This window comes from Aquila chrysaetos, chromosome 23 (genome assembly GCF_900496995.4).
Source record: "Aquila chrysaetos chrysaetos chromosome 23, bAquChr1.4, whole genome shotgun sequence".
Taxonomy (NCBI): Eukaryota; Metazoa; Chordata; class Aves; order Accipitriformes; family Accipitridae; genus Aquila; species Aquila chrysaetos.
This window is the reverse complement of record NC_044026.1, coordinates 2,834,701-2,861,274: the sequence shown is the minus strand read 5'-3', so window position 1 is coordinate 2,861,274 and position 26,574 is coordinate 2,834,701. Positions and strand designations below refer to the sequence as shown.

General features: G+C 37.1%; 1 protein-coding gene across 9 annotated transcripts in view; it reads right to left on the bottom strand.

The window, feature by feature from the left end:
- Nucleotides 1-1,372: 1,372 nt before the first annotated feature.
- Nucleotides 1,373-26,574, bottom strand: part of TMCO3 (transmembrane and coiled-coil domains 3) — a 37,272-nt gene continuing 12,070 nt past the window's right edge. Inside the window, exons 5-15 of one of the 9 annotated variants that reach the window (XM_029999047.2) lie at nucleotides 26,521-26,562; nucleotides 25,048-25,239; nucleotides 24,097-24,225; nucleotides 21,091-21,183; nucleotides 19,826-20,012; nucleotides 18,745-18,862; nucleotides 17,970-18,165; nucleotides 11,574-11,724; nucleotides 5,205-5,284; nucleotides 4,545-4,694; nucleotides 1,373-2,915 (exon numbers count right to left, since the gene is read on the bottom strand). In XM_029999047.2, coding sequence (XP_029854907.1) covers nucleotides 2,802-2,915; nucleotides 4,545-4,694; nucleotides 5,205-5,284; nucleotides 11,574-11,724; nucleotides 17,970-18,165; nucleotides 18,745-18,862; nucleotides 19,826-20,012; nucleotides 21,091-21,183; nucleotides 24,097-24,225; nucleotides 25,048-25,239; nucleotides 26,521-26,562 — 1,452 coding nt within the window. In that variant the 3' untranslated portion in view covers nucleotides 1,373-2,801. Of the gene's footprint in view, nucleotides 2,916-4,544; nucleotides 4,695-4,987; nucleotides 5,171-5,204; nucleotides 5,285-5,973; nucleotides 11,083-11,573; nucleotides 11,725-17,969; nucleotides 18,166-18,744; nucleotides 18,863-19,825; nucleotides 20,013-21,090; nucleotides 21,184-24,096; nucleotides 24,226-25,047; nucleotides 25,240-26,520; nucleotides 26,563-26,574 lie in introns of those variants that run through there. The other 8 variants (XR_003921195.2, XM_029999048.2, XR_003921198.2 and 5 more) reach the window with 8 other exon arrangements.

The following is a 26,574-nucleotide window of genomic DNA, read 5'->3' as shown; positions in this document are numbered from 1 at the left end:
CTTTTTCCATACAGGAATAAGGTCTGTTGTTTCTATCCTAAGACCGTATCATGGGACTACCCCGTTTTGACATGGCATTATGCACGGAGCCATTATTTGCATTTCAGGGAACATTTACAGTATCTCAATATACCTCCCCATTTCTATGAGATGACCTCAAACATCTGACTGTAAACAAACTTATCGTATGTCCAATAAGACTAGTAGTTTGAACTTACATCTAATATTCAGTCAGGCAATCCAAGTTTATGTCAACAAAGAGGCACAGAACATTGATACTCAGGTGAGGCTCCCTATTTCTCTTTCCCCAGTTCTCCTAAAGCCTAGCCAAGTCACGGCCGAATCAAAAATTATTTGGGAAAGAAGTGACAGAGATGAGGCAACCAGAAAGGTATCTAGATACTTGCTTTCCTTTTTGGACATGGTACCAAAAGGACTCTTCACCCAACTCCTTTAAAAGGTAATCAGGAAAATATTTTCCTTCTTTTAAGAGACACAGACCATCAGTATTTCCTAGTCTCCTAACAGGAATTTTCCAGAGAAATAACAACTAGTGGCAGCAATTTATTTAGACAAAAGGTTTACTCACCACAGCTGTAATACTTTGTATAATAGTTTCAAGGGCTAACTAAGAGATATAATGGAAACCATACAGAGGTCTCTACCATGGTCTGTCATGGATACTTTTTTTTTCTCCCTGAAACGTAGGTGGTAAACTACATGTGAAATAAGCATCTTTCAAACCCAAAATGAGGCATTCAGGAGAGAAGCTTGTATTTCAAGCAGAAACTGTGAGCTAGGTCAGTGGATACAGTAAGATTTCTCTCCCTCATACAGTTAAGAAACAAATTATTTTAGTGAGGCACCTCAAAAAAAGGTCTGAGCTAGTAGATTGTTAAACGGTACCATAAAACTTTTGAATTACTTCTACATTTTGAATACAAAATATTGAAATACACCAACAAATCAGTTTCAAGTTTCTTCTCTGTGACAGATTCATTTTAAAGAAAAACTATTTTATTTATAGGTCAGCTTTTTCCTCTGCATTTGTTACTGTTCCTCAGTAACTTCTGAAACCATTCCAGGAGAGGCGGAATTGCCATACATTCCTGCCACCTTTATGAAGCATCAGTGCCTGGAAAGAAAGCCCCGAATCCAGTGAGCAAGAACTCAAATATGATGAACCCTACCCTGTCCTAACAGTACATACACACTCCAGACTAGTCCAAGCTCCATTTTGACAAGCCCAGCAGATGTCAGAGAAAACACAGGAGGAAACTGAGGCTCCTATGGTAGAGGAAAGAGGTATAAAGCTCCTATAGTAGAGGAAAGAGGTATAAAGCACACAAATCCATTCAAAGCTTTGTTTGGCTACTTGTAGGAAAGCTTTCATTTTAATTGGCAATTTAAACCTACGTAACATGCATTTTTCTAACCATTTGTGGGTATTGAAGTTATTTCAGACAACAGTATAATACTGACCTAAAGTGTTAATATATCTTTAATAGTATTGTTTTTAAGCAGATAAACCTCAGGATGATTTTTAAATTGTTTCTCAGAGTAGACTACAGTCTATGAGTAAGGTTTCTCTACGACAATTAAAGAATGGGCTTTTACAAGGCTTATCCCGCTACATAGAACATTTTAAAGACCAAAACACTTACATTTAAGATCACATTCAAACCACCATTTTTTAAAATATCACAACATTTTAAAGAGACTAACAATTTATTCAATGTAAATGCAACGTATAAAGTCGTGGAGTTCCAAATACACATCCCGTCTGCCATTTCTAGTTTTGTGCAAATTAATTTACTAAAAATGATTTTAAATCTAGCATAGTGTCAAATAACATCCAACCTCCCAAGTTACAGAACTGATGTTTTTCACATCTGCTTGAAATTAGACTCCCCAGTTTTACTAAATTTATTTTTGATTTAAAACAAAGAAAAAAAAACCTGTAAACAACTGTAAACAGTGCTAACTGTAACAACAGTTAGCAACAAGAATGGGTGACAACTGTCAGTCTTCAAATACAACTTAAGTTATGCCCTTTCTTATCATCAACTTCTAGTCAAATATGAATATGTAAATAAATACAAGAACTAACACAAATAAAAGTTACCACTATAAGAAAATACATTATATTCTGCAGTTTGGAATAAAATATCATACAATATTGGCTGCATCATTTGGAATATGTGTTTGACCGCTTAAAACAGTTTGATGCTAAGCAGTTAAACCTTTTCTTTATGTAAAGGACTACACTTTTACTCACCATTAGAAATGTGGTTTGTGATTAATTTTATACTAGTATATTAAACTCCTAAATGTGAAAATGACTCAAGTCATTTAGTGAAAGAAGATACCATAGGCACCATAATATTATTTTTTTTTTCTTTTTAAACAAGATCTGGTGATGAACCAGCAGTAACAAAATAGGATGAAAATTAAAAGGCACATTCAGGCAAAAAATAATCAACACAGTTTGCATGATGCTGTATTTAAAAAAAATAACTCATGCTCTGAACAACTGATTGGATCAGGAACAAATATTCTGGCAGATTCTAGTCTGTCAGAGAGAAAGTGAATTTTGTAAAAGGTGTGCAATTCAAATTATGTAATTTTTTTTTAATGTTGAATTTTGTTTTGTTTTAAGGTCAGTATAAGGCTTATAACCAAGTGCACGTTAAGAGGACTGACTACTCAAAACCTCTTGTTTTCTGAGTGCATAGAAATACAACGAGCAATGAAGATATTCCTTGCAAGGAGATGTATTCTTGTATATGTGCAAATCTTAATCAAGTACTTGAGCGTCTTTCAGGTCTCGGAACACATTTCATAATCGCAGCTCTCCACAGGGCGGGGGCAAGTAAAAGGCTTAGAGTAGTCACACTCAGAATAAGAAGATAGACCTGAAAATCGCAAATAAAAGCCATTACTTGTCTTAGTTACATGGTAAACTAAGAAGTGACTAGAAGTTTGAGGAGATTGGACTCTTCTGGACAGTATTTTCAGGAGATTCACCTGTCTTCCTAACCAACTATGCATATTGCTACAAAAGCAAACAAGTGCATGCTCAAATGATCTAATTATCTGTTTACCTGATTTGAAGATACAATTGCAAAAACAACATTATGAGCTTATAGAAGAACAATTATTTACACGTATAGTTACAAGGTCAATTTTGAAAGCTCAATGTTTGCTAAAAGATCAAAGGCCAAATACCACTTTATTTAAAGCCCCCCCCCCCCCCCCAAAAAAACCCAAACCAAACCACCCCAAACTATTCTGGTTTAATGATATAATGGCAAAGTTCACTACTATTTTATACACTAAAAAAAGCAAACAAAAATCCCTTTAAGTCATACTGCACATCTTCTGAAAAAACATCTTAACTACATAGCCTGAATGAGTCTTATAAACAGCAGCAGCAAGTAGTTTTGAGGTCTCAAACAGAAGAATGATTTTTGGAAATTTCAGAGCTATATAAACCTATACAGTAGATAATCACGTGAGCGCTGCCACAGGAAAAAAAAAAAAAGCCTAAAGGCCTCCAAGCGCAGTGGGTGGGCCCCTAAACTGGTTCTGTGATCATGTATGGCTATCTTGAAACTCTATGCAAACATACAGTATTTGTAACTCCTAATTACATGCAGGAGTGAACGTGAAAATGAATCACCTTTACTTATACAAGTGAACAGCACTGTGTAAGTTTTTCACACGTGCTTTATTTGGAATTGGTTCCAGCATTATACAGCCCACTTGCTCACACAATGAAAAGCTTTGAGCGCCAGCAAAGTATTTTTGTGAGCAGAGATACAGAGGAGAAAGCAGCAAGCAGTAGAAAGTGAAGTCAGTTGTTGTATCTCCATAGCCATAATTTACTTAATTTCACAAAGCAGACTTCATCTTGAAAAAAAATAACATTCTCACAGCTTCAATATAAAACTAAGGTTTCTTTCCTAGGGCATTTTTTTTCGTGACTACTGAAAAAGCTGTTTGTTTCTTTTGCAGAGGATTTAAAATGAACAAGCTTTGCAGGTAGAGATTACAAGTTTGTTTGCTTGTTTAAATGTTAAGGCAATTTCCACTTCACCCTATCTGCTCTCCAGTTCGTATTTACTGATATTTCCTTACTCAAATCCTATACTCTCAGTTACCTCTTTCTATAGCTATATCAAGGTTTCAAAAGAAAAGGCTTCTCCATCTTAGTGACTTGAGTGCTATCTACAGCTCGCTGCTCAGTTAATAAAGAAGTTCTAAGTGAGAGCAATTAAGGTAAACCATTTATAACCAAGCCATTTAAAAGTAAAACCTGCTATTTAAAATACTAAAGTACAATATGAAACAAGTAAAAAATGGAACTAAGAATCCTGTCGGGGTCATACGTGTCTCCATTTGTATGGATTGATTCTACCTGTTAACAGTTCAGAGATGCCACAAAATTGGAGCATATTGGTATTTCAGATACACTGTAATACAAAATCCCAGTAAGTTATTCAGGTGCAAAAACTGAAGTTAATAACTGTAGCACAGCTTACCTCCCGAGATATGATCCCTGCTCTGCGTGCTCTACTTCCCAGAACAAAAGAGAATTCACTGACTTGTGCCAGTCCTGCTGAGACAATCCACTTGATATACTGGCTGGTCTTTGGAAGAATCAGAGAAAGGACAAGCACTGCCAAGACAAACTTTAAAAACATTTTTTGGGGTTGTTGTGGGTTTGTTTTGTTTTGTTTTGTTTTAAAATAAAAGAAGTACAATAAATAAAATAGTACAATCTTTGTAAGATACATAGCATCAAATACAATAATTCTGGACATAAACTAGTGGACTTCTTAATATGTCTTCTGTGTTAATGTCAAAAGAGACAAATGTACGTTGCACAGTAAAAGTAGTATCTTGTTTACTATAATAAAAACTTTGATAACTTTGTCAAAAATCCCAAGCTAGATAAATAGATGTTTCTCCATGTGTAACTTACTTTTAACATTAAATACAATCCTTTTTTTTAATATGCTAAGAATGTTGTATCAAATGGTATTCTAATCAGTAAGATTCCTCCAAATACAGATTTACAGTAAAGATGTAATATTCTCTGTTATATCACATGTTCAGGTCTTGCACAGAATTTTCATTAGGGCATGCAGCACAAAGATTATTTAGACTATTAAAAGACAAAAAAGAGAAAAATAAAATACCTTCATTATGACCACAGACAATGTAAGGAATAGTAAGACTGTGAGTTCATATATTACAAACGTGGGGAAAACATGAAGTCCTAGGAGGAAAGAAAACAGTATTTCAAAGTTTAAGGCCAATATCTTACTATGATAATTTTTTTTAGTTAATAATAGATTTAATTGCAAGACTGTATTCTCAAAAACAAACAAACAAAAAGCCCTAACATACCTACCAACACTACCTACTTGATGACTAAAGCACCTCCTGCATTATCCAACCATTTTTCCTTTGGAGAGGTTTAGCACAAACAATATTCCCAACTGAGTTAAACTGTATATGACTGATACATGAGCATGTTCATTTATCAAGTTTTGTGTCTTCCACACCAGTCAACAATCCAGAATCTGAACTGAACCACACCTCTAATGAAAGCTATAAAAATACTGCAGGAAGACAATTCCATTGTTCTGCACAGTGATTGCACCCTACACTTTGCTAGCCGTTTAACATTTTTGTATGACGTGGTAGTGGATTATCACTGTGAGAGGAACATGATATTCAGTATTTACATAGACTATAGCTACAACAGAAAATCTAAAATCTAATTGGTTTGATTCCATGACCCTCACTTGCAAACACTGAAAGTCACCTGAACTGGAAAAGTCACCTAGACTGGAATAAGGTAAAATCATAAACCCCTGAGCATGGTCTAACAGTTAAGGAATTATATAAAATCCCATTGCTATAATGATGTTGTTGATTTGGTTGGGGGTTTGGGGGGGGGGGTGTCATTTTAATTTGGTAATTATATGAAGCAAGATAACAAGAACCATAAAGAGCACAGAAATTTAAAACTAAATCCTGCTAATATTAAATGTAAGAAAAAATATTTGTTGGAGAAGTCCTGGAGTCACTGAGGAAGAATCTTACTCACAGCTGACTAAGTGCATTTTTTCCTCCTAGGGTATAAGGAACTTGTGCAGACAAACATTAACTGTGTATCTTTGGAAGCTTATTCCTTTTTCATAGAAGCTCTTAAAAAGAGGAACCAAAATAGTGGTGGTGTCCCTGATAAATCCAGAATAGTTGGCAGTTCTTCAACCCAGTTATTTCTGGTGAAGGACAAGAGTTTAGCTTTCTAAAGCATGAGGCATGTAAATCGATGCTGTAATTTCTTATTTTAATGCAAGACAAGTTTTCACTCATTTTCCCTGCCGCAGAGTGCTGCAGAGCCAGAAGAACTGTAGAGAACTAAGAGTCATCTTCTCTTCCTGAGTGCACAAGACAAGTTACTTACAGTAACTTCACAATATTTTGTCCATATACACATCCCACTGTGGATGGAAATGTACTTCTAAGTACATCAGAGATTTTTATGCAAGTACTACCCAGTCAGCATGTACGCACTGTGTTTTATTTCTTAATTTCCTTCCAACTACTGAAGCACAAATGCAAAAGACTATCAGAATAAGGGGAGAGATGGCAGAGTAAGAGAGGCAAACACCACACCAAAAACAGAAATCCAAACATGTGCACACATGCACATGGAGGGGCAAGTAGCTTCTCTCTCTTTTTTACTGTGTATCATGTGCACATTGCTCATTTACCTTTAGGCCGGTCTCAGAAACGTACATGAAAAGCAACTAGAGAAATACAGCCTGTAACAATATCATGTTTGATGAAAGGGCCAGCTCTGCCACATCTGGAACTGAAGATTTCAGAGGGAGGCTATAAATATAGCCTAGTGCTCTCATCACTACTGGCAGAGCTACCTTTTCAGTTCTGGAGCAGACAGGCAGTCTGAAGTCCATTTGAACTGCTGCCCAACGTAGAGATTATTACCATATTCCAAAGAGCTGAGGCACAAACTACCGCAGATTTCGATACCAATCCCATGGAGGTAAGCGTCTGCGAGGTGAAGCAAGCCTCAACCTGTTACATACACTATTCTGAGCAAACAAATAAACATCCCAGCACACAGACATGTTTTGGGGAAAACAGATCCCACCACAGTGGATTTCATGGTCATTACAGACCTTTGCCCCAGCCCTAGATGAAAACTTAGGATAAGGCCAGAAGTCATATCAGACTGCTGTACAAGCACATGAAGCCTTCCTGACAACACGAACGTCATCAGAGAGATTAACTTCACAGACAAAAGGTGCATGAATATGGGCATTTATTTCAGTGGTTTTAATCAGGCTTTGTGACTAAGCTCAGGAGTCACTATGGACTTGTTCTCTAAAATGGAAGAAACGCTTCAATCAAATAATTCAAGAACTTCAGCACCATCATCAGGTAGCAAGTGACATGTTGGCCTGTCACCAACAGCTAGGATATCACTTAGGTACATTTTCACAGAGCTGAGCATAAGCCACCAGACTTCAATTCTAAGCAGTGTTCCGGAATACCTGGAATGGAGGCCTTGAGGTGAAAGTGACCTTGCATCAATGTCAAGCCAAAAAGCACAGTTCACTCATGTAAGTTGGTGGTTTGAGTTCTTCTGTGGATGATTACAGGCAAGATTTTGCACAACCTTTTTATAAGTACTTTTTTCTTACCAAGTCAACTCCCTCTCCCCCCTCATCAGACAGATTCCACCAATCTGCTGGAGGGTTGCTAAATAGCACGTGAAGATCCAAATGTCATGGCCACATCCTGGAAGATCCAGCATCAAGAAAAGGAATCTTGGAGATTCTTGACAGCAAACAAGATTACAGAAACCAGAACTCTGTGGGTCAAATTGGAGCCAGTAGAGTCAATTCTGACACGTCCGCAAGACAGGACATTGCTCAGAAAAATCACATTAGCGCTGCATTGGGATGCTCTATCTACAAAGAGTCTTAATGAGCCTAAGATCACAGCTAGCAAATGCAATAAATGCTACAGCCCTGGCTAGATCGTTAAGTAGCAGAGGGGAAAACCAACATTCATCTCCACCTTTCTGCAAAGGGGAAAGTCCTCTTGATTCTAGTGTCAGTTCTGAGAGCTCGAAACCTCCAAGTTTCATTGTGTTCCATGCAGGACAACAAAGCAGTAGTCCTGGATGGAGACAGAGAAGGGGATATATGTCACCTAATAAATTCCAGTTGGGATCTTCCTTTGATTTCTCTCAAATTCAACAGAAATGTTAAGAGGCCCATCAGAGAAACACTGTGTGCGTGTTTGTTCTGGACGGTGGTGGTGCTGACAGTGTCATCATCACCCATCTTCTGAAGAAAAAGTCCGCACTGTTAAAGGGTTTTTAGCATCTTGCATTCAAGGTCTAACACTGACCGCAAGATTTACCCAAAAGGAAAACCTGGAGCCTGGCAAGTGAGTACATCTGTACAGCACATTGAAGACACACAACTTTGTCAGTCCGTGGAAGTAATCTGCCTCCTCACCAGTGGCAGACAGGGTCCTGATGCCCAATTTCAAACTCCGTATGTCTTGTAGACTGACAAAAAATGGGATATTGGGGCCTTTAAAAAAAAAAAAAAAAGTCAAACAGTCTATGCAAAGATGCCTTCCATCTTTCTAAAAAGCAATCAAAACAAAATCGAATGATGCAGAGGTGGAAAGGGAAGGATCCAAGTACTAGGTACCAGAACAGAAATGAGAAAGGAAGTTCTCAAAATGTGGCTGTAAGGGATTGGTCCACATGTTCTCTCAAAAAGATTAGTGAGGACAGGGACTAACAGGAACTTTCTAACCTCAGCAGGTAGCATAGAGCCAGAAACCTTGAAGAACACACACAGGCCTAAATGAATGTACAGATGGAGAGTAACTCAAAGTGCAGCTGTTAATGCCTAACTGCAAAGGTGTGTTACTCCACCAAATGCACCCATGTGCAAATCTGAAAGCAGTAGCATTACACAGGTCAAGCTAAGGGCAGGAGCACTGTTACAGATATTACACAAACAAGTACTATTCACAGCTCAGCTTTTAGACACCAGAAGGATTTCTGTAGTGAGAACAGAAAAGCAGGCATTTAAGACAAGCAAAATAGGAACTAACTTTTGCAAATGACATATTTACAGTCACTTTTCAGTTAAGTAAAATTTTTCTATTTATTCCTTTATTCTAAAAGGAATGGAAATGTTATTACTGCAGTGGTGTACGATCCCACCTCTGGATCTCAAGCGCTTCTGCTCTCTATAATAGGGTGCTTGCTGCATATAGCAACAAGCCTTCTCTTTAGGCAGGGGGAGAGACTCTTTCCCTGTGGCTTTTACATAATTTCATGTAGTAAATCTCTATGTATTTATAGATACATAACATTTGCATTTGTAGATCTATAAGTAGAGAGCAAGCAAGAAGCCTTTTCTTACTAGATTTCTTTTTTAAAAGTTTAAGGAATACTTTTTATCTTACTCAGGTTTTGTTTGCAACATCACATCACTCGTTTTAAAACCTACCTCCTTGCCACCCCACAGAAATGCCTGTTAACCACAGCATCTGAAAGTAATTGAAAGTAAAGGGGGAAGGGGGGATAACGTTTATTTGGGGGGGAAGGGGGGTGTCTTTGGTTTTTGTAGGGTGTTTTGGTTTGGTTTTATTTGGTTTTTTGGGTTTTTTTTTTACAAGCAAGCATTGTCACATTTTGTCAGAGGCCTATAACATAGCTCATTTTTCTGATTTTTAGCTAACTTTCTTCTGAGGAAGGAATAACATCCATTTTCTGTAAAACCATACAAACTTGTGAGGCAATTTTCTTTTCTTTCCCTTCTTGCAATTATAATGGTAACAACAGTTAAAAAGATTTTTTTTTTTAATTCTGTAACAGAACTACCAAAATAATTTCCTTACAGTATAACATAAGCTATATGGAGTGCTTCCAGCATGCCAACTGAGGTCTTGCTGTTTTCCAGTACTGTACTGAAGTCTTCTCTCTAGTCTTAATTTATGCAGTCACAAGAGTGTAGGGCAGTATTTTTGTTCAGTCCCTTGTAAAATTAACTTTGGGCTTACAATTACTTGTCATGCTTTGTAACCCTGGTAACACTATCTGCTCCATCACCATCTTTACTAAAACACATAAACAACTTACCTGTGAGCATTTAGCAATTACTCATCCAACCTTGTCAGTTATATGGGCCCAAGAGTTTTACCATAGCTCACCACTTTCCTCCCTTTATTAAAAAATAAGTTATTCAAATAAACATACCTATTACTAAGCAATCTGATCAGCACAATCTATTATCATGGGCTGGGTAAAACAAAAATCAAGACTGGCAAGCATAACTACTTCCTTTTTATTTTGATAACCACCAGAAACAGTTTTAGTTTCTGTTATGAAACAATGGGTATCAAACAGGTATACAAGGAAAAGCATTAAAATTATGCTGATGATGGGACTTCACTATTATCTGAATAAATATACGGCGATAAAAAGAACAATAGAAAACTTAAAATAAAACCAGAAGAAAAGCCAAGGGTGGTCTTGAAAAAAAACACAACCAAACCCTAAGGATTTCTGAGTAAGCGTTGGTTGAAGGAGGTTGGATTTGTGCAACGGGCCACATTCAAACCCCTATTTTAGACCTTGCAATGCCCCCCAAAATAGGACACACATCTCCTATACAATCCACAAGGAGAGGCAAGTGCTTTCACAGGGCCTGTCTCCTCATTCACTGTACCTAAGCACTTCAGTAATGTGCCTCAGTTTCCTTTAGTGAAAGCGTACGGGGGCATGCATGGACAGCTAGAGCATGTAGCAGTTCAAAATGAAGCTACTGGTTAACTGTAAATATTCTCAGAGTGAACTTGTTTTGGGTAGCAAGCATGATGAGTTACTCTCCTGGACTTAGGCATCAATGCTGCATTTCAGTTGGCATTCAGGTAGTCTCCAAGATACATCTTGTTCAATTATTTTTTCCCTGCGTTGAGAACACACAGATCACATTTTCCTAACTAAAGAAACAAGATGCTATAAAAAGAGATCTGTTTCCATTATCGTATCCTGCTTCTAGAGAAAACCAAGCCACAAGAACCTGAAATCTACTCTACCAATTGACTCAAAATAGCAATACAATTTTAGTATAAATTACAAATATAGCTGCTGTGAAGACAGAACATTAAAAAACAAAAAAAACCAACACCCAAAACCCCTTTTCCCTTTAAATTTTTAGTTGCATGTTTTAAATAGTGCAAATTCAGAATTAACAATGAAAAACTGACATTAAAACAAGAATTGAGAGCACAACATGGAAATTGCTTATGAAAATGAATGTTACATTTAAAAATACTAGCAAAGGCAAACCAATACAGTGGTCAGTTAACAGTTTAGTATGTTAACAAAATAAAAATCTATCTTCTCCCCCCAATATGTAGACACCATTTTTTCCCCTCCCTCACATTTGTAGGTCAACACTATTTTTTAAGTAAGTTTTCTTAGAAGTTACCTATGGATGCAAAGAAAATGATGGCAAGAAAGTCACGTATTGGTTCAATACAGGACATAATCTCCTCAGTAACCATGTGACCCTGAGAAGAGATCAGAGCTCCGGCTAAGAAGCATCCCAGCTCCATTGAAACATCCAACAGCTCTGTGATCTGTCAAGGAATAACAGAGAATCTAATGTTGTTCTCTAGCCCCGAGTGACTTTATATACCATTTCATAGTGACATTATAAAACCGTACATTATACTGAATGTAGGAAATTACTTTGTCTTTATGCAAGTTCAACAACAAATAGAATTCAGTGTATTTATTTCAGTGTTCTGCAGTATTGTATTTATACAAAAGACTCACAAAACCAGTTTCCCCTCCATGTTACCACCTTCCCTCCAAAAACAAAAATAAATTTCTTAACCTACATTGTAATGCTTTGTGTCACTCTTAAGGATAGCATCTGATTTCACAAAAACCAGAAAGACTGTAACGGCTTTGGAGTCAGGATTACATAATACATTGAGGCTGTGAAATAAAGCAGTCAGAACAGCATATTTTCCAGCTGTCAAACAACGGGGGGGGGGGGGGGGGGGGGGGGGCGGGGGGAATAAAAATCAAAGCTTTTAATTTGGGAGAATAGTCTCAATTTAGCAGAAGTCCCAGGCATAAATTACATTTTATTATTGTAAATTGGACTTAAACATGCCTGAGTGCTTTACTGAATAGGGATGCATTTCAGCATGTGAAGTAAACTACTGAAATGAAGCATGGTATCTGTTTGAAAGAATTCAGACTGCTTCCTTCTTTTTTGTTATTTGAATACGGTACTAGAAGAAAAAGATGAAACATGTATAAAGAGACTGAACTAAAAACAAAGCAACTGCTTAAGGCAATGCTTGGAACATTAAAAAAGCAAGCAGCACTTTTAGTCGGTATAAAGTATGTTTTAAAATAATTACTTTAAAATCATGCTGCTGCAGACAGTCATCTTACTGAGAAAGGGCAATGCTATTAATATTAATAGAACATTTAAAACTGAAGACTTATTTCCATATTAATTTAGATTAAGCAACAATACACCATAGTACATTTAGGGACAACATTCATCATATCTTGAACGGTGTTACACTGTAAGGTATGCAGCTAAAACTCAAGTGACTTGAAATTAATGGAGGAGAGCAAAAGACACTATGAACAAGTCTCCGAGCTATGCATAAAATGCCACCTAAAAATAAACCACAGACTTTTGTGTATTGAAGTATTAATGTCTGAATGCTCATCACATAACTCCATTTGTGCCAACAGTCTGTAATTTATTGCAAGACATTTAAGAAAATGAATTGGTTCTGTCAACTAATGCAAATAGTTGCTGATCAGGCAAAACCAACAAAACAACATTATAATGTTACTCTCATTTTAAAACAAAAGGGATTTCAGTGCTTTTCACAGTTTGAAATTGTAAGAGGGAAGAAGGAAATGTATATAAAAGGCTTTGAAAATCACCCAAAGATCAATAAAGGAAACAGTTACGAAGAGGAAACATTTAAGTTCTTCTCAATCACACATGAGTTGTTTTAAAAGTCACAGCCTCTTGAGTATGATTAAGATCCAATATAGCCTCTTCAAATAAAGTTGGAATTATTTTTACTATTCAGCTATAATCCTCCCACACTTAACTGTTATCAGCTATAACAGAGCTCCAGATCAAAACTTTTACAGCTAATATTTTAAGTAATCCCACGTACATGGTTAGGTTACCATGTAAGAAGGGATTCAGCATCTCTTGTATTGGAATTGCATGATATTGCGCTGTTGGGAGAATCACTATTCAAGCAAGGAGCAATTTAAGTGTGAAAGAAACATGCCTATTCAGAAAGCATCAGACATAACCGGAGCAAACTGGATGTCTATCTGGGTTTGTTCCCACAGCATAAAAACTGAATTCCATTCCTTCACTCTATGGCAAGCTAAGTATGAGCTCAAGGGCCTCGTAGATAAAAAGGCAAATTTTGCTATTTCTTGTCTACTCTCTAGGTACTACACAACTTCAGGTCTACATAATCTATAGGTCACTGTACACACAGATAAGTGTGAAGTGGATGAGAAGGCAAGAAAAGAACCAAAAATTACATTATTTTCTTAACACCATCTCCCCTCCTCCGGTATGTTCTTCAGATTCATATCTAGATTTATACAGAGATTCCTTTTACTGTTCCCATCCTGGTCTCCGGTTGTCCAATAATATTACCAGTAAGTGGATACATTTCCTCAACTAAAGCTGTAGCATCAGGGTTTATTATATATAACGTGTGGGTGCGTACGCACACCCACAGACTGGAGAGGGTTTGTTTTACTGGCAGGAAGGCATTCTCAACAAAATTTCTTACATAAGCAAAACTTGGAAAGTATTTTGCACTTAGTATTCCCTCTCTGCTTTCATCATTTTTTATGTTTTGCCTTTACCAAACAGGGCTCTAACCATTACTAATCCCTGGGCTCTGCACTGTCCTTTTCTCAACTCCTACATTACAGAAAGCTTTTTCAGTCAAAATTAAATGAAAAGTTTTGTCAATTTACATGTTTTTCCCAGTACAGTTTAATTTTCAGTTGTTTTCAAAGGTCCCATTTTACTGTAATTCAGAAAGGATTGCCTTGTTTTCACTAGGATATTAGATTTTTATGTTCAAATATTCTACCACAGCAATAAAGAAAGAAATAAACATTACTGCTATAACTTGTTCCAGTTGAATTTCAACCATTTGTTCAGCAGTTGTTTTGCCTATATTCTCTAATAATGTGTATCTTATTGCTACTCTTTAATCATCACAGAAGCTTAATGAATATGGTAAGCCAGTAAAATTAAAGAAATCCCTGATGGAAATAAATATATTAGAATTTCAGGCTTTAATAACTTAAATCTGCCCAAGAGTAAAGAGGTGAATTCTAAGCTTGCATTTTACGGAAGTAAAGCCTTAATGGAAATGGAAACAATTTTTAGTAAGCCTTGTAAAAAGCCTTGTATTTTATTAAATAATTAACTAGAATATTTGAGATTACACTTCTTCCTTAATCTTCTCCTTTTAATTGATAGGAAAGAGTTCACAAGCAGGTTATGAGCCATTGAGAAGTACTCCAGGCAAACAAGGAACGACATTCCTGATACACTCCAGGAAAAAGTACGTGCATTTTTATATATAAAGTACTGCAATAACATAGCTATATTTTCTTTTCATCTTTTTGCTATATAAAGCAAGCTGGCAATTTCCCTCTCTTTGCTGCCATCATCCCAGGTCAACCATAAGGCAGTCAAACTGGAAGCCACTCCCCCCCCCCCCGCCATGTGTACGCATAGTCCTATGAACATCTAAATGTAACTGCTATCTTTCTTGTCAGGTCAGGGTTTTTTTTTTCCAATTCTTTAATAACATTCAGCAACTTAGTTTTAAAACATAACAAAACTGACCACTGGTGTCCTGCAGATATCCAATACAGCAATTTATTATCAGGACACCGTTTAAAACAATTCTCCCTGTAATGTTTCTGTACATACAGAACATGAAAAAGCAACACTACACCAGTGAACACTCCAGCTGACTTATACTGTGGTATATATCTCAACCTAAAAGTACCAGTTTGGCCATCGATCCTAAATGGTCAAATTTAAAACCATAAGCTAGATTTGCTCTTTATGTTGTGATTCAGGAGAACAGTTCCCCAGTTTAAAAGAAAAAAAAAAAAAGGCATTATCTGCATAACTCAAAGCTTGAAAGGGAGTTGCTGAAAGTGTAATAATGATCTACTGAACCTTTGGTACTGATGACAAGGTACATGATTGAAAGATGCACAACTGTGTCTCAAAGTCAGCTAGATTTTTATAGGATTGGCACTTGATGCAATCCCCCTGCCCAATCTAACTATTTGAGAGACAAAAGGGAAGGGAATTTCAGTTACTTCTGAGAATATCTGGGAACAGAAAAAGTTATCATAAGCTCCAAATCTTGGTAAAATATCTCATATTTGAGATTTGTTGCATCTCTTCTACTCTAAGTTAGTTTATCAAGAAGAGATGTATTTAAGATCCCATTTCAGACTTAATGAGCTGCAATGCTATCCAAGTGAGCCAAGCAGTTCAGAAATGCTCAAAAGTCACTTCCATACAGGAAGTTCCTCAACTGACAGGATAATCCTTACATCAAAATTGCTTACTCATGCTGCAGTATAGGAACCTCTTCTGTCCTATCCTCCCTCTTGTTTTCCCATATAGAATTTGCCCTTACTGGTAAAGAAACAGCAGTTCTTGTTTAATTAGTCATCTAAGATTTTCCAACACAGGAAATGAGTAAAATAAATTAAGTTTAGATATAACGTGTGTTACATGTGCTAGTGTTACAGATGAACCCCAATACAGGATAAACTTAGGTGGACCCCAGAAACCCAGTCAACACTGAAGCACATAACAAGTAACTGTATGCATGAAGCAGGAACACCATATCATTCCTAACCCCTTTGTCATGTATTGGAAAGATGTGGCCTGCAGAATAACTCACATGCTAGATAGAGTTAAAATATTTTGTTTAAAAACATCTCTCAAGTTTTCTAAATGGAGCCACAGAGTCATCTTTGGTTAAGGCCATTAAAACATGCACTCTCTTATTCCTCCCTCTACAAATTCAAAAGCTTCTTTAGAATTACACCAGTATGAAAAATTCTGTGTTTGCAGATAATTATAGAAACTTGGTCAATATATGGGCTTCGTTTTCCAAGGAGAAAGATCTTTGCAGGAACAGTGACAGTTTAGTTGTTTTCCTACCTGGCACCCAAAAACTTTTCCAAATACATGCAACATTTTTTCAAATTAGATCGCCATCCCCCATCGTATGGTTTTATTCCTGACATAGTAGGGCATCTATACCAATTAAGATTTCTTTGTTGAGCTGTTCAACTGGACAACCAAATAATTTTGTGGGGTTTTTTTTTTTTTTTTTTTTTTTTTTTTTTTTTTAAGTGTTTGTGCTCAAACCACAACTTGTAGCATTAATATAATGAATGTATCAGTGTCAGTGAATATCAAGCATCTCAGCAGGTTTACAGAGGTTACATGCAGTATCCTTTGTACTGTTCCCTTTGATACATTATTTATCAACTTTAAAAGGAAAATTTATTTCACTTAAAGTACACAAAATATTTGCTCCTTCACAAACGCTTCCCCTGCTGAAAAAGCATTCTGTTTTGCAGTACGAATCCACCATACTCAAACATATTCTCCCTCAGGTTTGTATAAACATGTATATTATGTAAAGTCATGTAGACAGACTTGTACATTTGATACATGATTTGGGCACAATACGCCCAATTCAATCAGATCAGTCTATGTAGGCTGTATTTTTAATGAAAGTAAGACTGCTTCTAGATATCATAATATTTTATGCAATTTTTGTGGTTTGGTTGTTGGTTTTTATTGAAATTATTCTACAACTGTTATGTCTGCTTGTTAGAAAGTAAAAAGGAGAAACTACTCTTGTTCCTTCTCTTACTACATGACATGTTTGGGATATGAATAGCTGTTTAGAGGGAGGGCATTTTTAACCTATACAATAGAAATCAACACATTGTAAAGCTATGCTCTCATTAACTTCTTTCTTGACCTTCTTCCTGAAGGAGGTCAGCTTTCTCTGTTGGACCTGTAATAATTAAGCAAATACCCCTACAAAGAGAGACACATGCACGGGAACTTTTTTGGATAATTTTTCCCAGAAATTCTTGGGAATCTGCACATCCAGGATAATAGAGTTTCAAACCCACAACATTATCACTGACTGTCACATTCTGTTCTCCAGCAGGATAGTTTTTCAGAGGGCTGAAATGTGAGATAGAAACAAATAGAAGGAAGATTCATAGGAGAATCAACCAAACCCAAACAGGATATCAAAATCTATGAACCTTAAGGTATTTCTCTACTTTCTCAACTTCATCCCAAACTGTTCATCTCCCACAGAAAAAAAAATTATTTTCTAATAAAAACCATGTTGAGAATTTGCTATTGAAAAGAAACTTGTGAGCAAATGTCACAATCAGCCATTATCAGCATCTCAAAACCCATCCTATATTATTTTCAAATGCATGAAGTAGCCCAAAATTAAAACTGGAATCATAATTCTTTAACTGGCTGTATTAAAAGTTATTAGCAGAAGTTCAGCTGATTGACATTCAAATTTTATCTCTTCTTACTCATCTATGTTGTAATGCATGAATCATCTGTGCATTTGGGGTTTGTTTTAAAACATTTTAAAACCAAATAATTAACTATGGAGGTACATGGATATGCAATAACAGTAAGTGCAATGGCTTTTGTGATACTGATGCAGTAAACTACCACATGTATCAAAATGTTTTATTAAAAGATTACCGTTAACATAAGGAAGATGAATGCAGTTATTCCTAGAATGAGGATTTCTTTATTCCCTTTGCTTTCTCCATGCAACTTGCGATAATACGGTCCTATGAGATAAGTCTTTATAACAAGACATATAAGAAAAACAGCAGCCAGAGAAAAGAGAATTTGGCCAATCAGTATCAGTATTCTCAGTATTTCCTTGAAAACGCTGGAAGAGAAGAACAAACAAAACATTTCTTTCAAGTGCTCTCACACCTCCCAACCAGTTCCCCTTAAGTGAAAAGATCTAATTCCACAGATGTTCAAAACTGAGTAGCTACAGTAAGATATTTAAATACATTAGTAAACAAGATGAATACTAAATCTGCTGAGTGCCCAGCAATCTCTTTTACAGTCTAGAATTTACTTCCATGTTGATTCAAAAAGGTTTCTGTTAATTGATCTTCAAGGTAAGCCATCAGGCTCATAGTGTTATTAATAGTATCGCATAGTCTTTGACAAAAATATGTCTTGAGGGAATAAAGCAACTGAAGAAATGCAGTTATCCTTTACAGTAACAAACTTTTCACCTCAAATTTTAAGTACTGAACAGGACTAAGGCAGCTAGAGCAAAAAGAATATCCTCATACAACATGACCAGTACAAATAGTAAAGCAAACTCACAGAATGGGAGTGTTTATTTTTCATGGAACTGACATTAACTGTAGCACTCTCGTATTCATATTGGCAATCTACATACTAATTGGAAGGGGGAGGGGAGAAGATACATACAATAATTTTTTTTTACCTGGAATACGTGCTCACTCCTGCTTGAATAAGTGTAGGCATGACAGCTATAAATAAACCAAGCTGCACATCCTGCATCACCAACATGCCAAGTAGTACACTGCTGTAGTCAATATCCCCTGCACACAGGTAAAGCAGTCATGGAAACATTCAACAGAACCTACAAAGGCTTGCAGTGCTCAGAAATCTAGAAATGTCTTAATCAAATGGAGGCTAAGTATAGTTCTCAATGGGGTGAGGTCTTTCAAAGAATTCTGGGTTTTCTTTCTCCACTAGTAAGTAAATTAAAAAATATATATAGATAAAGACATGTTAAAATAGAAATAAAATATTTGCATGAAGTTTCTGTTACACAATAAAAGTATAGACTTTGCTTAGCAGTTAAGCACTAGTTACGCAGTTACTAGAACTCCTTTACTGAAAACATACAGTCTTTAGAATAACAAACACATGTAAGAGCCAGCATGTGTAAAATATACACTTTGAATTTAGGCATTAGAATGTGAATATTCTAGGGGGTGGGGAGAACTTTAATGCAGTATGTATGAAGGAGGTTTAAGGGGAAGAAAGCAGGATGGCAAAACTTTTGAAAGGAAACATTTAGAAGTCTTTGAGAAGCTAGCAATATGGTACTTGAAGGTACTTATTTGACTAGCTGTTAGCTATGAAAGACTACCTGAGCTGGTCTTAGTTTGCTGAAGAAGGACGTGAATTATTTAAGTTCGCCTTCTGCCCTGATGACAGACAGGTAGTAAGGGTCTAACCTGGTAGCCTCTTAAAAAGCACAAGGATTCCAGACCCTCAGTGAAGACAATTCTTAACATGGAGAGTACTGTTTGGACTACACTGTCTTTCTCCAAAGAGGACTGGCTACGTAAATAGCAGGTATACCTCATAACAGGAATATACACAACACTGGCCAGTGTTAAAGGAGGATGATCACTTGTAAACCAGACTTAATAGTGGTATTTGGTTTGTTTTGTTTCATTTTTTAACTAGTTTCTCTCATAATAGTACAAAGTCAACATCTTTCAAATTTTATTGCAGACACTACAGTAGTCCCTTTGTAAAATCATACTTACCTTCTTTATCACCTCGAACACTACCTGCAAGAAATCTTGACACCAGTGGTGTGCTTGATAAAGATAAACAAGTGGAAATGAAGACACTTTGTGTTGGTCTAATTTGGAGCAAGTGTCCCCATAGTAAACCAAAGGCAATCATCAGAACCGTCATGTAGCAGGGTCCTTGCAAAGATATTTTCCATACCTTGAGAAGAAAACAAGTTCTTATGATAACATCTGATGACACTTTTCTTACTGATAAGTTACAATGATTTTCAGTGCAAATAAGTGGTTATACATGCATGATTTGGGGCTGCAGTGCTGGGCCACTGAAGTAACAGGCTGTCATCCTATACATCCTAGAACTCTGGAGTTGTTATGCCTAGTAGATATTCTATGCCAGAAGACTCATTACCAGAAATTAGGTAAATTTCCCAGAGCTCACAGACAAGTTAAGGGCCAAAGGTCCAGTATGGGTTGAAATATATTCAAGTCATCAAATAGAAGACCAGTTATTGGATGTGATTCCAGGGTGGAGAAAAAACAGGAGTGGCAAAGACTGTCATCAATACCAGCAGCCCACTCCATACTAATGTGCGCACAATTCTGACATAGCAATTTACATACTACAGTTTACGAACCCTTGAATTACTGATTTTTATCTTTGACTTCAGATGGACAAGAAATAGCAGATTAAGCTGAATGCTCATAAATTTTAATACAATTCCATTAAAGCTTTTATAGTCTCGTGAACTCACAACCACCAGTTAGGACTAAATCACACAATGCAACTCTTTACATACATACAGTCTTCACATATTTTCCAGCAGTATTTTCCACTATTAAAATTCTAGCTGGTTTATGAGATAACTTTTTTTTTTTTGATTAAGACCAAAAGAAACTTCTACCTTTTTGCTGAATCCTGATGGCCACATCATGTAATATTCCAGATTGTGCTAACATGCTTGCCGAATCAGTTTATTAGCCAGTACAGCATGTATCATCAATTCAGTATGCAGTACTTAAACTGATTTTTTTTAATAACAGAACTGGCAAACATCACTGGACACTCCACAACAGCAACTGCATGTTACTGCGTGTTAAAGCAGAGATGGATTGCCATAAATTGTGTGATATTTTCCTAGTAATCAAATTGTTTTACTAAAATCAAGAGGAATAGCAAAGTTTTTTCCTGGAGACACCAAATAAATAATGCATTCTGTTCTTTCTAAAGCATTAAAGAGCAGAAGCAAATTAAATACAGAGGTATTATACAAAAATACCTTTCTTAATCTTTCAGGAGAAAATTCCAGACCAACTAGAAAGAGAGTGAAGAATACACCAAACTCTCCTAACGTCTCCACCTGTACAATAGACTTTAAAAAAAAAAAATCAGTGCACAGCAGTCTAGTTATAATACAAATTATAAGTCCACTTGCAAAACAAATCATTTCTCATTAGGTTTCCACAGGTAGTTCACTTGCTGGTCATACAGCATCAGAAGTTCCCTCAGCACCTTTAGGGTTCAAACTTTTTTCCCCATCACCTGGCTGCTACTAGATAATTTGGTTGGATAGTGCTCATCACCCAAAATGCACATGTGCATTGATCTAGGTAAGCTTGCTTGCTTGTTGAAAATAAAGACGTTACATTTTATGCATATGCTATTAAAGCCCCAAGGCATGCATTCCAGAAGTTACTTCTAGCTAGTTATTTTATTGGTCTACTGGTATAATCATTCTGCTAAACTGTAGCTGCTGTTCTGCTCTCCATCCTATAGACTCTATGCATCCATCTCTCAGACCAGTACAACTACCAGCCTTTCCACTTCACAGAGAAGGATGCAACAGCAAAAAAAGTGGTTGCCTTCCTTGTCACAACAGAAAAATGGGGCTACATCTGGCTGGTGACCGGTCACCATCAGTGTTCCTCAGGGTTCAGTTCTAGGGCCAGTTGTGTTCAATATATTTATCAACAATCTGGATGCAGAAGTTGAACGCACCATTAGCAAGTTTGCTGATGATACCAAACTGGGAGGTGCTGTTGACTCTCCTGAGGCACAAGAGGCCTTGCAGAGGGATCTAGATAGTTTGGAGCATTGGGCAATGATTAATGGGAAGAAATTTAACAAGTCCAAATGCCGGATTCTGCACCTGGGATGGAGTAATGCCAGGCACAAGTATAAACTGGGAGAGGAGTGGCCGGAGGGCAGCCCTGCAGAAAGGGATCTGGGGGTGCTGGTCGACAGCAGGCTCAGTACGAGTCAGCAGCGTGCCCTGGCAGCCAAGAGGGCAAACCCCATCCTGGGGGGCATCAAACACAGCGTGACCGGCCGGTCAGAAGAGGGGACGATCCCGCTGTATTCAGCGTTGGTGCGGCCTCACCTCGAGTACCGTCTGCAGTTCTGGGCCCCACTGTTTCAGAAGGATGTGAAGGTCCTTGAATGCACCCAGAGGAGGGAACAAAGCTGGTGACAGGGCTGGAAGGCATGTCCTGTGAGGAGCGGCTGAGGACTCTGGGCTTGTCTAGTCTGGAGGGAAGGAGGCTGAGGGGCAACCTCGCTGCTCCCTGCAGAGTCCTGAGGAGGGGATGCGGCAAGGGGGGTGCTGAGCTCTTCTCCCCAGGATCCAGCGATGGGACACATGGGAATGGCTCAAAGCTGCGCCAGGGGAGGTTCAGACGGGACATTAGGAGGCATTTCTTTACCGAGAGGGTGGTCAAGCCCTGGAACAGGCTTCCTCGAGAGGTGGTCGATGCCCCGAGCCTGTCAGCGTTGAAGAGGCTGGACAAACGTCGTTTGGACAACGTCCTTAATAACATGCTATAACTTGGTCAGCCCTGAAGTGGTCAGGCAGTTGGAGTAGATGATCATTGTAGGTCCCTTCCAACTGAATAGTCTATGCTATTCTATTCTAAAAACCTAACTTTTCTATGTATTTACAGTACAGAGCAGAACAGGACAGGGTCTATCATCAATCACAGGAGAAGTGGAGGTGGAAACTATCCTCCCTGCCAGATTAGAATCTGCCTGCCTCCTCAGTTCCTCCGACATTCAACTTTTTTATGAAAAACAGAAGAGACAAAAGGAGAGAGGACACACAAGAGACCCAGTCAACATGAACATTATCCAGATGAATAACATTTAATCACAGCTCCACAGGAAATAGGCAGCTCACTAAGAAACTGTCCTAAGGAAACCTCTCTCATGTCTGTTCTGACCACATCATCTTCCTCAGTGTAAGTCTCTGAAAATTCATTCTTGAATCTCTTTCTAATGCCAAGCTTACAAACTTGGCTCTCGGTTTAAGTGGTCAAGCTTTCCAGACCTTCTCAACCCAGAAGTTATGTACAACACAAAGGTTATTATTTAATCTCAATTTTAGAATACGAAATTTTGATAGTATTTGTAGCCTTCTCTTCCAATATGAGATTGACAAAATCCTACAATTTCTACTCATCCCAACTTACTTTTGAGCCCAACAGTCATTTTCAACAAAAGTCCATGTAAGAGCAGATGTTGCAAAGACAGTAAGTTCCAAGCAGTTGTGTGGATATCAGTGTAACAGACACAAGTAACTTAAGCAGACATTACCATGCAACCTTAATATGTGTTCTGTTTTGCCTGCTGGCTAAACAATCTGTTAATGCACACCAGACCACTAATCAAAACATGTGCAATGTCTAGCCAACCACAGCCCAGTTTCACATGAGCTAGTAATCAGGGTACACGTGATGGAGCTAAAAAGGTTCAAGAGACTTCAGGAATGTGGGCAGGGGACTGGAAAAGAACTAGAGTGACTAGGATCGATGAAAGAGCTACAGAGATGCAAAATAACTCTCTCAGAAGCCAAGCTATGCTACTCAGGGAGCTACTTGTTTTAAACACTTCCTCCACTGCCAACACTGACTTCTTCCAAGTTTCTGAATATCTGATGCCATTTAAATAACTTGGCTCTCAAACATGATGCTTTATGATGAAAGACAAAAAGAAAAGAAAAAAACAAACAAAACCCCCACAACACACAACCTTCAGCTTTCACTTTCAACAATTGCTTATGTCACGATTATATAGGAGGAAAAAAAAAAAAAAAAAAAAAAAAAAAAACCCAAAATGATTCAAGACATAAAATTCTAAGGTCTCATTTTGCAAAGGTCCAGGTTTGGGGATTCTTTTTTTTTTTTTTTTTTTTTTTTTTAAATATTTGAGGTTGGCAATACCATATTCTTTTAAAACTACTTTTAAAGATTTCAACAAATTAAATCAATCAAAAAGCAACTTGCACACTTACCTTGATACTATTTAGTCCTGATGGTCCTAAGAGTACTCCACAGATGATATACCCAAACATGGTTGGCAATCCTATTGTTGTGCATAGCCAGCCACATGGCAAAGACAACATTCCTATTGTCACAATATCCTAAATATGTAAGATTTACAAATGCATTAATATAAAGGACACACAAATTTGTGATGAAATTAAAGACTATTATCTTTCAAAAGATAAATAACACTAAAATTAAATGTAGAATACTGCCTGTGAAAAGAAAACACGACTTCAGGAAACTAACGTGAACACTTTGTTGTAGGTGTAAGCACTGCAGTTTTGAGATGAAGGAGATGAGGTACTGACTTTAAGTAACTGATAGCTTTGGGGACTTTTGATCAATTTATTAAATATTTTAAATACACCATAGGAAGTAGACAGTTTCCTGGGCAATTGTGAGGGGAATGACACTTTGCATTAAAACAAAATGGTGAAACAGATCCATTTTGGTTTCTTTATTGAAAAAAAAAAAAAAATCCCAATCCAGTTATTCTTCATGAAGCACAAATACAATAAAAAACATCTCCATGTATTTTCCAGCATCCCTTTTTTCATCACAAGACATGAACAGATAAATGCTCTCTAGTAACAATATGCAAGTGGCTTATCAGGCACAGCAGTAGCTTGCTTTAACACTGCACAGTCCGAGAGAAGGGATGCTGCCCCAAAGGTGCAACAAGGTAAATCAAAAAAAAAGGATTCATGCAGCATCACGATCAGTCTTGCGAAGACTGTGCTAGGAGTAGGGAACACATTGGCCAGATCACCAGTAGACAGGGACTCATGAATGCTAGGGTAACTTTAAAGGGACAGATGCTGAAACTATATTCCATCCAACCAAGCAGTACTGGCATGCAAACTAGTGGGACTAAATCTTAGCAAAATGAATTACAAGAATGTCTCTAAAATTATTACCTTTATGAAATGATGATCAGCACGAGGAATGGTTGAATCTCTGGGCTTGGTAAGGATATACTGATTGTTCTGGGAATCAATAAGCATACTAAGACCTAAATCATCCTCTACTTCTCTTTTTGAAGCATTTCTTTTGGAGTTGGCTTCATCTTCTTCCACCCTTAAAACTGCTTCAAAGTTTACACCTCTTACCTTTAAGAAAAAGAAAGCAAATAACAAAAAAAAGAGGGGGGGGGGGGGTCAATGAAGCATAGAGTACAAAGGGAAAGACTAATAGCTGTGCTTGAAGTTGCTCCAGAATTTGTTGACACTGACTAAAAATACTGCAGTTTCTTCTCAGAAAATTCTTTCAGTCTCTTTATCAAAACCTGATGTCCATAACTGAAAAGGCTATAATTTGCTTTACATTTTAAAAACAAGGGGTTTTCCAGACCTCTTTAGCCAAGTTGTCTAACCAAAAAATACAGGGATAGGGTTTCAAAGCTGTACAATTCCAATTCAGTATTTTCAATTGCATCTAATCTGACACTTTTTAAAAAAAAAAAAAAAAAAAGCTTTATCGCATTTAAAACACAAAAGGTTGGATTGAAATGTAACGTTTTGTTCCCTTGAACAAAAACAATTAGAGATTACAAAGTCATATTCAGTTCACAAAATCTGAGATAACGACTGCATTCAAAGTCAAGAAAAAGTCACTGTCCTGTAAATTTGAAGGAACGAGGATAAGAACTGTTTCTACCTAGCTCTGTCTACAGTGCCTGTAATTACAGAGTGGAAGACACTAGGACGACTTCATTATTCACTGTATTTTAAATAATGTAGATTTTACCAATATTCAGAAACAGTTAAGGATGTTACTTCTCTTAGACTCCAGTAAAGAGAGTAGGCTGTTGTCATTCCAATGATTGACTACAAAACATTCAACTTTTCTGGATTGCCGTATTTTGCCAAACCAACCCCCCAATTTAATGAAGAAATGCATTCACGTAAGCCATCTATAAAACAGCCTCCTATTTTTCTTTGCTGATTCCTCAGCACATTTCCCCAAACTGTTCAGATAAATATTGCATTTTCAATATTTAATATTTAACCTGCAATTTTTATCCTTTTCTTCCACTCCTTACATTTGTGTGTGTGTGTGTATAATTAAATAAGAAAACTTATCGTGGGAATGACTTCTTCCCCTGGTTTTGTACATCACACAATATGATGGGCCTCTAAAGAACTGGAAGTTCTGAAGAAGAATCAGACAGAGGGGAAAAAAAGCAATTTGAAACAAATTATGAAGTTTGCAGAATTATTTAGAAGAGTAAAATAGCTGCTTCAAACATCAGTATTCTTAGTTGTTGGAGTGAGAGGCTGATGACCATTTTCTTTTTATGCATTTTGAAAGTTGTCTTTTCACTCTTTTTTTGCCCAAAAGCTGTCTTTTTATATCTATTTTGCCTTTACTTCCCTAAGCTCCCCACTTACCAGGCTATTTTGCATTCCAGAATGAGGTGTCCATTGCCAAGTCTAAAAGACCAA